The sequence below is a fragment of the Dermacentor silvarum genome, chromosome 3 (assembly GCF_013339745.2).
Source record: "Dermacentor silvarum isolate Dsil-2018 chromosome 3, BIME_Dsil_1.4, whole genome shotgun sequence".
Taxonomy (NCBI): domain Eukaryota; kingdom Metazoa; phylum Arthropoda; class Arachnida; order Ixodida; family Ixodidae; genus Dermacentor; species Dermacentor silvarum.
Genome location: NC_051156.1, coordinates 198,741,449 through 198,754,089, shown reverse-complemented (window position 1 = coordinate 198,754,089; position 12,641 = coordinate 198,741,449). Strand labels below are relative to the sequence as shown.

Here is a 12,641-nt window from a genome sequence, read left to right as displayed (position 1 = left end):
CCCGCATGGTCGGTGAATAGCACCTTGGCAGACGACACGGACAGCTGGTAGTAAATGGACATGGCGCAAGTCCCTGAGCTGCACACACATGCTGATCTCACTGTCACGCAGGCAGGCACTGGTTCCCAACATTTGTTGGTTTAGTGTTGTTCACAGCAAGTGGCTATAGTAGCAAAGTTTTTAGTTTCGCTATCAACACCATTATGTTTCGCAAGCTTTATGTGGCGTGTCCACCCGTATGTCAGATTAGCACAAAGGCTGCTTTACATATATAATAAGCAACAACTCGATAATTGAATGCTGGCTCCGCCTGCAAAACTGCATGGAAAATGCCTTCTGTACTCGAAAACATGGTTTCCAGGAGAGAGCAATGTTGAAGGAAGTTCATCTCTGCCGTGACATTAGGGAAAGGAGTGAACGTAATTGGTTGGAAGAGCAGAAATAGGTAATGCCTGCCATATGCATTCCAACCAAGTCATAATTGGCAGCTTACTGCTATCCTTGAAAAGTGTGCAATCATTGCATTCTACCAACGGAAGACTTCATAGGTGTATACTGCTGACTTCCTTTATTTTGATCCTGGCGGGACTGACGAAATTGGTCGAATTATCCAGTGGGTCGAATTAAACAAGCAGAAAAATCTCCAAAACACACTGCTGATTCATTTGGCAATATTTGTCCAGACTCGCACAAGTCCCCGAATCGAATGTGCACCCACTTTTTATGGTTTCAGAGTAGAAAAATAACACAAAAATGACAGTTCCAAAACAAAGCAGAAATCAAACGTGCACTTCATTTTTTTAGCAAGGAATAAACAGCATGCCTGAGATTCTGGCAATAAGAAAAAGGTGAAACCAATGAACTTTGCCTTCACATATTAAAAATAGAAGTTTACAATCATTGCATTCTACCTGTGCTAACATATAGGGCAGAAGCTTGTAGGCAAATTAGGAATCTTGAGAACAAATTAAGGATCGCGCAACAAGTTGAGGACCACACAATGAGTGATGGAACGAAAAAAGTTAGGGGTAACATTAAGGATCAGGAAAACAGCAGTGTGGATGAGAGAGCAAACGGAGGTAGCCAGTATTCTGGTTGACATTATGGAAAAAAGATGCAGCTATGCAGGCCATGTAATGTAAGGCCATGTAAGGGTAGATAACCAGCGGTCTATTAGAGTGACAGCATGGGCACCAAAAGAAAGGAACTGCTATTAAGGATGGTAGAGAATTAGTTGGTTTGATAAAATTTGAAAATGTTCAATCAAAAGATGGGCTCGCTAGCACCAGACAGGGGTAATTGAAGATCGCCCGGAGAGACCTTTTTCCTGCAATTAATATAAATAGGCTGATAATGGTGATGGTGAATTGGTTGGCACATCTATACTTGTACTTTTCGAGTGTGACAGTGGTGTACTTGTTATTGCGTTTTTGCGTTGTTTCAGGCTATACACAATTAGAAATGCCTTGTTCTGGATATCCTGAATTTTGTTGCGGTTCGCCTTCAACTGCTTGTATTGCTATTGTTTTGTGCAGCGATCCACTTCAGCGGCTGCCTGCAAGTGCCGAGGACTGTGCCGCGCGGGACGCTGTGGATGCTCCAGGAAGCAGAGGAGCTGCTCCTCCCTCTGCTCCTGCAAGGGGGAGTGTCCTGTGGCACAGCATTCTGTAAGTAGTAATACAGTTTGGTCGCAAGAACCACTGTGGTAGTAGCACTTGCCTGAAAGGCCCCCCCCCCCGCCGGGCCCCATTTTAAATTTAGATTACCACAAGAATTTTTCAATTTGCTTCGTTATTAGCATAGATGGGAGAAATTTAAATGTCTCGTTGCCATGCTGACAGGCGGCATGCTTCACTGCCAATGCAGACACAGTACTTCTGCCTCGGCTAGCCTCTGTGATACTTCTTCCCTGCCTTGTCGCATACCGAAGATGAAAGACCGCGTCATGTTTACGTCAGGAGTCCCACCTCTTTTTTTGTCTTCGTCTTTTGCTGCGCAGCGCACTCTCAATGGTGGTATGGCATGTTCTGCATTGGACAATTTACCGAGGTCGCATGCCATAATAGGTTGCGGGCAATGCGTCTTGTGTAGAGGCATTCGTGTGTGTGATTGACTGTCTTGCTGGACGCAGGACTCCCTCGAGAGGAAGGGCGGGCAGGCTTCTGTTTGAAATTGCGGCTGGAGACACCTATTCGTTAGCTTTATTGGTCATTTCTGTGAGGTGCTTGGGGGCTGTGACATTGCACTGCCTCCAGGATGAGCCGGCACTACAAACCACATTTAAAATTTTGCGGGGACGCACGTTGTGAACTGGTATCAGGATCCACCCCATCAAGTCACCACCTTTGATTAAAGGAACACTATTAGGAAACATTCGAGCTATATTAGTAAATTATTCTACTACAATACCAAAAAAATTTCCCGATCTTACCACGAGAAGAGGCTTTGTAAGCGAGAAAAGACACAAACAAAAGACGGATGGTGAAGCCACCATGAAGGTGGCATCACCACCCTGAGCTCACAGTCACATCGTGGATTGTGACGTTGCCTGCTTGGACCTAGTTAATTTATTCATGAAGATAGATTGCATTGCATTGAAAAAAGAATTTCTTTGAAATCTGGGTTTTCACACTATGGGTGTTAAAGACACTCTGGTTTCGGCACAAAATTTTTAAAATGCAACGTTGACATTCATTTTGTTCTAATAATGAGCCCTTTATTAAGGTTTTGCAGCTTATCTAGCGGTGCTCATTTTAAAAAAAATACAAACAAATTGTTTATAGGAACCGCAAGTGGCCGAGCGGACTTGCTATATATATATTTTTCTGTGTTCTTTTTTCAGGAGTCCGATTCGGCCATTCCAGAGGACACACTGGCTGAAAGCTTGCCACAAACGCAGCTGTCTCTTAGAAGCAGCCATTAATGTCACATATTGTGTACAAATGATATATTTATGTGCTTCTGTATGAAAATTTTTGTCATGAATTGGCTGACGTAAATTTGTGTGGCTGCTCTACATCTTTCTTTTACCACTTCTTTGAACAAACACAGCTGGCACTCTCTCACACCGAACTCACTATTTTAATTTTGACCTTTTTGAATGTCCTCATTGATTTAGTCTGTTTTAATTTCATAATTAGTGTCACTTTCTAGTTCATTCATCACATTGTTCTGCATCTGACAATTCTTCCCGATGCTGTGTTTTGTGACAAACATTTAACAGCCACCAAGACAGCATGGCAGTGACATCCATAACGTAACTTTAATCATTATACGTCGTAGTGAACTGAGGTGCACTAGTTGAAGCCTGCATAGGAACTGTTGGCACCTTATTATGTCGCTTCCATAATTCGTTTGGCTGCATGAATTAGGTTGGATGACCTGCAATTAGTTCCCCATTTTTCAAAGGAAGGCTGGAGCTGTGACAAGGAAACCATCTGATGTTTGTCTTGTGTGCAGTGAATTGCTTGTACATGTGTATGTGTGTGGAGAGCGACCAATGTGGCAGTTCGAGGTACTGCCTAAGTACGAGTTACACAAACCTGCCAAAAATATCTGTGGACTCTTTGTCCTTCTATTTCTTGAGTGGCATCATTGTAGGGCTTCCTTTTAGTGATTAATATGTGGATGTACAAATGAATAAATGTGTTCAGAAATGCAAGAGAATCCCTGACTAAATGGTGTTGGCAGTCTTGACCCTTCGAAGCCGAAGGGTGAACAGATAATGACAGAGCACATTTGTATGCCTTGACCTGCGTTTCTACTGAAACCTTAAAAGGTGTTGCGTTTACTACCACCTGGTTAACACAAATATCGCGAGATAGCATTTTTTTTTACCTGCTTCGCTAAGCAATGCACCTCATTGTTGCTTGCCTGCTTGATCTGAACTTCCTTAGTCCACATCACCGTGGCAGGTTACCTCTTCGGTGGCGAGGCGTGCACATGGCAGTGTTTGTATATACAGTCGGCTTCTATTTTTGGTCGAAATGGGCCCTGACAAAATTAATCGAATGATCTGGGAGGCCAAATGAAGAGGCATAAAGAAACTTCGGAAAATACCACCTGCTTCATCTGGCAATATTTACCCAATTCTAACATGCCCCCGAATCATATGTACACACAGTTTTCATAGGTTTATACTGTTGACTTCCTTTAATTCGATCCTGGCGGGACTGACGAAATTGATCGAATTATCCAGTGGGTCAAATTAAACAAGAAGCAGAAAGAAAACTCCAGAACACACCGCTGATTCATTTGGCAGTATTTGTCCTGACTCGCACAAGTCCCCGAATCGAACGTGCACACATTTTTTTATTCAAATCAGAAAAATAACATACAAACGACAGTTCCTAAACAAAGTAAAAATCGAACGTGCACCCGATTTTTTATTAAGAAATACACAGCATGCCTCTGATTCTGGCAATAAGAAAAAGTCTCAGTTTTGAAAAGGCAAAGCATCCATTGCGATAGCAAAGTAGTAGAGAGCTATACAGAGTAAGGACAGTAGTTTTGTCGGCTGCATTAACTTGGACACATTCGCTTACTAACTGAATTAACAAGCATGGTGTCAGCGTGCACAAACAAATAGATTGCGCTCTATAACCGCAGACAACCACTGTCAAAATGCTGGTGTGAGCAAGCGCGGCTGCAGCAGCGAGCGAAGGTTTGTGCGGTCTATCACTTCCACAAGAAACAGCAGCGAAAGCACGGTGCATACACAGCACATAGCAAAAATTCAGAGCCATTCACCTGTCAAGGATATGGGGGGTAAGCAAAGCTTCTGGCAAGACAACACTGTCGCAGGCATTCCGCTTCATTTGCCGTAAACTCGGGGCCGGTGGCTCATCACTGACGTTTGGCCTCAACATCACGCTGCCGTAACTTGGGGTCCGGCTCTTCGCTGACGTTTTGCCTGGGCTTTGAAGCCCTCACTCTAGAATCGGCACATCGACGACCAGCCTTTCCCGAGTGAGTTCGCAGCACCGTTGCTCAAATGCAGCCTGCTCCTCGGTGGAACGCACCACGCGCAGCCTTCTCATCGGGTTGCCAAAATTGATCTTAGGCGAGGGAAGCCAGCCCGGTGGAGCTTGCGCCAAGCCCTTTCTTTCCCTTTCCCTCACCGCAACGCACCAAACGACACTGATTTGTCGCACGCGTCACGGGATCCTGTGCTGGCGCAGCTTTCCCCGCACCTGCTTTCTTTCTTCCTTGCTTCTTTTCTTTCTTTCCTTCCTTCCGTCTTTCTTTATTCTTGTCCCTGGCTCATACCTGCATATCCAATGTGGGTAGGCGCCACACGTGACTTTTTGCGTGACTACGCCGCCACCGAAACCTGTAACGCAATACACGCTTCGCTAAAAAAAATGGAGCTGGGCAGGCTGTAATGCATAGAACAGATAACCGGTGGACCATTAGTGTTACAGAATAGGTGCTAAGGGAAGGCAAGCACAGTCGAGGATGGCAGAATATTAGGTGGGGTGATGAAATTGGAAAATTTTCAGGCGCAAGTTTGAATTGGGCAGTGCGAGAGGTGCAAGTGGAGATCGCTGGGCGGTATATTCATTGTGCAGTGGACATAAAGATAGGCCAATGATATCAGTACATGCATGACATGAATGACATGCTCGTGGTCGTGATGCAGCCATGGTCGTTTCTTTAGCTCGATATAATCGGGCTATGCATGACATGCATGTCATGAAAATGATGCTGGTGACTCTTTTCGGAACCCTAAATAATGCTGGATAGCCAGCTACCTGCAAGATGCTTTCATAACATAGATTCCCACAATGCGCGAGATCTGCATAATTTTCTTCAAAGCCCAGCGATATTAGGACTATACCACTCCAGCACTTCAGCCACCACAATGAGCTTTGGCTTAAGTGATGTGTTACTAGTGTGACAACCTACTGGGGCCTTATTTCTGATTTTGCATGATAGCACCTTTCACTGGCAGCAAGAGGCATCATGTCAATGCACTTAACTGTGCAATGGGAAATTTATACAGACAGAAAGTGTGTGTAGTTCTTTTTGGCCTATCCGTATCTCCTGACCAATTTATCCATACCAATCTGCACTAAAAGCAATTTACGCAAAGGGGAGCGATAGCGAATAGTGCTCAAGGCACTACCCAAATAATTTGGCATAATCCAATCCATGCATTAGCACTGAATCAATGTTGCGACACAACGCATTGCCACTATCGAAACGAGCTATGTATGAGGCCCTGTACTGCAACGGGACTCCTCTTTCGTGCTTTTCTAGGAACACTAGGCGCCGCTGCCACAAAGCCTGCATGTGGCCATCAAAATTGTATGGCGTGCTGGTGCGTGTGAGCGCTGAGTGATCCAAGTTGGTATCAAAGAGGTTCATTAAAGACCAGCATGGACGGAGTGGCACATAGCCAGTGCTCCAAGTCGGCATCACAGTTTCTTTGAACAGCAGTGCCTACCCATTCCTGCATCCACAGTGACCCATGTCGACATGAAAGAGGTTCGTTGAAGAGCGGCACATGTACACGTTGACACATATCCAGTGGCCCAAGTTGGTCCGATGGTCAGTTTCAAACCCTGTTACCTCAGCACAGCAGCCCTATGCGCTAACCATTCGACCATGGACTGCCCAGTGACCCAGGTAGGCAAGAAAACGATTAAAGACAAACATAAATGGGTAGACAGTTTTCCCCCGGAAAGTGCATAAAGTACCCTTAGAATGCTAAGGCATTAAAAATGTGGGAATGCTAGTGAGCTGTGTCCATCATGTCATTTACCCATGTCGCTTCACCCTTTGATGATGACACGAATGAATACCACGGAAAAAAAATTTTCTACTTAAATAGGTATAACACATTGAGAATAAACATAATCAAGGGAAAAAAATTATTTGCCAAAGCTTTTTCAGCGATAGGGGGAAAACGCCACACAGTTAACTGAAAGTGGCTTGACCTCAAGCCACCTATGGCTTTGTTTGAAATTTCTACAGACAGCTCTCATCATATATGAACCAAGATGAATCATAGGTATACATTTCATTTGCTTTAAATCATGGGTGTGACACCACTGCATCGGTCTGTCTCCTCTGATCGTGCTTAAAAATTGCCGCATGCCTCACAATCATATTGTGGTTTTGGCACGTAAAACCCCATAATCAAATTTTTTTTCTCTGGGCTCTCGCCCGCCTCTCCGCTAGCAGTGTCGACAACAGTGTTTAGTCGCTCCGTCACGTAAACATCGCGCTAGCGCTCTTATCAATTGCTTTTACGACTCGCCATGGCCCGCCGCATGCCGTTCGTTCGCAAGAACAACGCAACGAGCGGTGGGGAACTGGTGACTCAATCTCCCACGCGAAACTTCTTCCTCGTCCCGCGTTCCTGCTCTTAAACCAACGAATGATGCTTGCTGCCTCTCATTCAGTGTTGGCCCAAACCATTTAGCCAGAAACTTCGTACTCAATATTGAAACTCTGCAAGAAAAATTTTTTTCCGGTATGTTGCCTATGAGCAATGCTTGTCAATGATGGGTTAATACAAAAATATGAACTTATGCCAAGAGTACTACAGGTAGAGTGTACATGTTGGTTTCAGCTGGGCTGCTGTGGCAATTACAGTAAACATTGTGCATGGGGAGATGTTCTCTACACTGTGTTAAGTGCCAAAGGGACTTGCTTGCAACTGCGGGAAACTAGCATAGCTTAATTTGCAGCAGTGACACTGTGGTTGAGTGCAGAGTGCGCAGGTGCGACTTTCTCATCATTGAGCAACACATAATTGCTGTGAAATACGTGCATTAACCCCTTGATTGCTGTGACAAACTTTAAAAACATTTTTAAAGTGCAGATTTTTTTTTAGGGCTGCTTATGTTGCACCAATCTTTTTTTTTTTAATGTGATACCAGGAATGCCGATTGCATTTTTTTACTGGTCTTGTTAAAAAAAAATAGCTAAGGTCATTGCGTATAATTTATTTGTAAAAATTACAATGAACTTCGCTTATGTGAAAAAAATTGCAGAAAGTTCACGACGTGTTAACTCATCATCGGAACCAGGGAACGCTCGTTAAAATGACAAGTTACCTTTGTGTCACTGGCAGTTAAGGAAATGCTCATGTGATGAACAGCTGATTACGAGTGAAAAAAGAAGATCAGTGGCAAGTGATCGTGCCGTGAAGTTGAATGGTTTCAGGGATTCGTCTTGTCGTTGAATCGCCTTTAAACGGTTAATCACAGAATATGGCAAATCAGTTCTACGCACTCTCGCAAGGTGGAGGAGGTTCATGAAAGGAAAAAAATTGTCATCCACCCAATTGTAGCACAAAGCCACAAACAAAACCCATATCGGTTACTGAGAAAGAAAGCTTCACAGTCGAGGAAAAAATTGTCCTGGTCCACGGATTCGAACCCGGGACCATTGTTCTACCATCTGAGCTAACCAGGAGGCCAGCAGATCGCAGCGCTAGGGTGGATTAACCAACAATTCGAAGCAAAGGGACACTGAATATGACAAATCGGTTCTGTGTAATCCCACAAGCTGGAGGAAGGTTCAAGAAATAAAATATTGTCATCATCCGGTTGAAAACGTGTCGGTTAGTCACCAAGTGTGTTTCAGAGAATTCAGAACTTGTATAAAGTCTGTGTAAGCAAATGACATGACTGAGCCCCGGTAATTTACGTGTCTACTATGTTTGGTCGATAGGGAATCCCAGATGCCTTGACCTTTCTCTGCGCCATGCAATACGTTGGAGGGATGATTCTTCTCGTAAACTTCACTGAGTGTTTATTGACATGTCGAGGTAAAATTTGGAAGTGAAAACTGCATTGGGCCAGAAATTCAAGTTGAAAAATAATGGGACAGAAGCCATCTTTGCAACACATCGCATTTTTTTATATCAGTTTTTGCTTCTGTTTGCCCAAACTTTTGGTATCTTCTTACCTGTTCACAGCCAATCGGAAAGTTGATGAGTGGCCTGGCACAGTGGAGAGGTGTACAATCCTGCTCATATCGCACATTGCAATTTCCTATAACTGTCGACTGCATTCCAACCACAGAAGGAAAAATGTTTTCCGTTGCACTCCGCCTCGAAATGCACATTCTTTGAAGTTGCCAGATGCACACGGAAAATACCAAACAAATGATCTCGAAGCACTCTAGTCGAGAGGTTGGAGTTAAAACATCCCCTGGCTGGCATGCAATGACCCTCACTACACGGTGACCCCAGGGCCTGGGCACAAGCAGCTAGCTTGCTTCTGCATGTGGTCTGCTGCATTTGCTTCTGTCGTAGGTGTCGTAAATGTGGTCTGGTCTTATTGGCACAATCCCAACAGGAGAGATGATGTTTACAACAACACAGTGTTAGAGTTATTGTTCTATCGTTTTGTCATCTATCTAATTACAGAGCTATTGTGTATGACTTTGGTGCTGAGAGCCAGTTAACCTAGCGCTCTCCTTCTATGCATCTGGAGCCTTCCCATGGTGAAATGCTTTTGGCATCAGATTCACTTCCATACGCGTCTTACTCTGTGCTCTACTAAATTCATTGCAATATGCACTATCTCCAGAGGGGTAAAATTTCTGAAGGAAGCCAAGTAAGCACAGACAAATTAAGGTGCCGTGTGAACATAAAGTGTAATAGGAAATATCCGGAATGTCGCTGCGCAGCTGCAGAGAGCAGCCCACTTCGGCCAAACATGCAAAAGGCACTGCTGTAAAAACAAACTGTCAATGTCTCTATATATTTGGTGTACTTTACCTTGCATTATTTACCATATCCATTTCTTGCTGCCTGATTGACACTCTGCAATACTGGACAAAGTGTGCCTCTTCGGGATATGCACACCATACCCACCTGAAACATCATCGGCCCAAGACTCCAGTGTGATGGAGCTGATGGTGCACAATGTAAATCATGTGCTAGGGCCACATCGAACTTATGTCTAAAAATGCACACATTGTTGTCAAACGGAGAAAACATGGCCTTTTTTTGTATCAATTGAAATGGCCAATATAATAAAGACATGAAACACCCTCACACAAACAGTAACACAATATGCCAGGCATGCTCTATGTTTGCACACATCAACAGTATGTTCCTCACTTTGCATGGTCACCCATGGAAAGTGTTTCAATGGATTAAAGTTTTATGCTGTCGTCAATAAACCTCTCGTGTATCGTTGTTCAGTCCTTCTTTGCAACTTTGTTTGTGTGTTGTGTTTTACTTTTGTAAGGTACCACCTTAGTTTGAATGCTAGTTTGAGTGTCGCATAACGTGCGACTGACTCTCACGAATCATACTTTATCATACATACCTCACGAATGTATACTTTATATGCAAGCATTATTATACGAGATTGGGGCAGCTTTTGGTTTCTGTAGAAGGATCCCAAGTTTTCTCAAGGCGGACGCACAAATTTTATTAATGTGACCGAACTATGTTGAATGTTTATACTCTTGAACTTGGATTAGTAAATATTCATTCATGAACCACCTCCTAAGAGTTGACGGCTGTTTGATCGACTTATTCATCGGTGAAGGGAAGTAAACAAGATGCATCCTAGTTGAAGGAGTGCTTACATGATATTTCTGACTCGTAATTTTTTTCCGTTCATTGGAGGTCCAAATCGTCTAAACCTTAGAAAAAATACAGGCAAGTGTCACATCACCCTAAACAATTTGTTATGATAGTTTTATCTACATGTCAGTTTTGGGTCTTGCATGACTTTTCCATCAAGATCGCACCTTTTACTTGCCTTGCAAGGCGGAAGAAAAAAGCCTGACAGAAGAAAATTACCTCCATTCACGTTAGCTTTTTTACAGAGAAAAAAAAATGTCAAGTTGTGTCTCACGTATATATTGTCCAAAACATGGTGGCTATGACGTCACCTTGATGCTTCCGTTGTTTGCAGTACGACAAAGCATAGCCTTCGAATTTTTTACTACTCTCCGGAGGGTGGTATATAGACATCAAGAAGCACACAGATATGTGTGAAAAGTTACATATTCAGTGATCCGGACCACAAAATACGATCTTGGTGCAAAATTTGAGTGAGAACAAAATGGTAAGTGTGAAACCATTAAAAAATAATAATAATTATGTACAGGGGAAAACGTGTTCATCTCTTAAAATGGTAGAAAAAATGTGAAAGCATTATACTGTTTATAGACCTCAGAACGTCATGTACGTGCTCATTTTATAGACTCGTAACGTTGCACCACCTTCTTCCGATTCGCTGCGCCGTCACGTGCCCATTGACGCACGCACTAGGCCACACCTTTAGTCAACCAGAACCGTGAAGCCGTCGTGGCGTCCTACCTAGACCAAAATGTACCAAATTTTCTTTTCGAAGTCATTAATTTACTTTGTTTACAAATTTGACACCAATCCGAGCATTTTTTACGCGTTTTTGCTCTCTGTGTTGTTGGCCGTTTTTGGTACCATCTGTCGGTCACGCCGACTACGACGAATTTTTGCGTAATGGGGCATATAATGCTTTCGCAATAAAAAGATTTTGCACTTACCAGGGCTCTGTTAGTTCGAATCATACACTGAGATTGCATTTTATGGTCCAATTCGTTCAGTATACTTGTCCATTTAGTTTCCTCAAATAGCTTTCGGCACTTGCATTTAGCAGAAGCATATGACCTTTGAGATTCACTTTTGTTACCCAGAGAGAGACGTCGCTGAGGTGTGGATTTTAACAGCACTTGTTCACAGTATTCTTTTTTTACACATATGAAGTACGAAGTGTTATATTGAACGAAGCTCAAGATCTCTTTTAATCGATTTATTTTAAAAATTCACCGATGATTACGATACTCCCTAATGCGAAATTTCGCGATGTATTGGCTGGCACGGACAATATGTCTCGTGCGGCACTTTGCAAACGGAGCAAAGTGTGGCGCGACTACCTTGCTAATCGGGTGATCGCGAGAGGCAGCGCATGGGCGCGATTCACAGCAGCCGCCGCAGACAGATCTTTACTCATGCAGTTTTTGTTTCCATATATGGTATTGTTGCACACGCTCACCGCATGCAATCGCTGAACAGATGACGGCGCGCTACTCTGGCGCCATCTCGTATCGGTCGTTGTGCGTCTTGTGTGGCACTACGCATCGACGAGTACATCAAAATTGGATTTCTCCGCTCTTCCTGCGCATGCGCGAGGAGCAGTAAGTGCGAGAGAGAAATCTGGAGACTTTCCCTGAAATTTCTCTTCGCCTACATCGGCGCTGAGCCGTGCTCCCTCAAGGGCTGCAGAAGATAGCGCCAACCTTTCCCCTTTCCATACGAACCACTTACTACTTCGCCCCTACGCCTTTCTACCCTACTCCCCGCTCCTTCCTCCTCCGCTTTCCTCCTCGCGCTCTCTTCGCCATCGCCGTCTTTCGTCGCCCACTGCGCTCCGCGTTCGCTCTTCGCTTTGCTCGTTCGCTCGGTTACGCCGAGGGACACCGCCGACGCTCAATGCAGGAACGGGCGCCTAAACAATGCACGTTTATGTACTATCCTTTTGCGTGTGGTAGCGTTTCTACAACTTCAAAAATATGTCAGTAGTCATTAACTTTCTCCTCTATAAATTCTCTACTTGATCGATTGAACAAGAACTTATCCTCGATCACGTTATGGACATTGTCGATTCTCCGTCTTCTAAACT

General features: G+C 43.9%; 1 protein-coding gene across 1 annotated transcript in view; it reads left to right on the top strand.

Moving 5' to 3' along the window:
• The window catches only part of LOC119446450 (chromosome-associated kinesin KIF4-like), a 61,523-nt gene extending 57,826 nt beyond the window's left edge, over positions 1 to 3,697 (top strand). Inside the window, 2 exon segments of the mRNA XM_037710884.2 lie at positions 1,536 to 1,667; positions 2,843 to 3,697. Coding sequence (XP_037566812.1) covers positions 1,536 to 1,667; positions 2,843 to 2,923 — 213 coding nt within the window. The 3' untranslated portion in view covers positions 2,924 to 3,697.
• Positions 3,698 to 12,641: the final 8,944 nt, after the last annotated feature.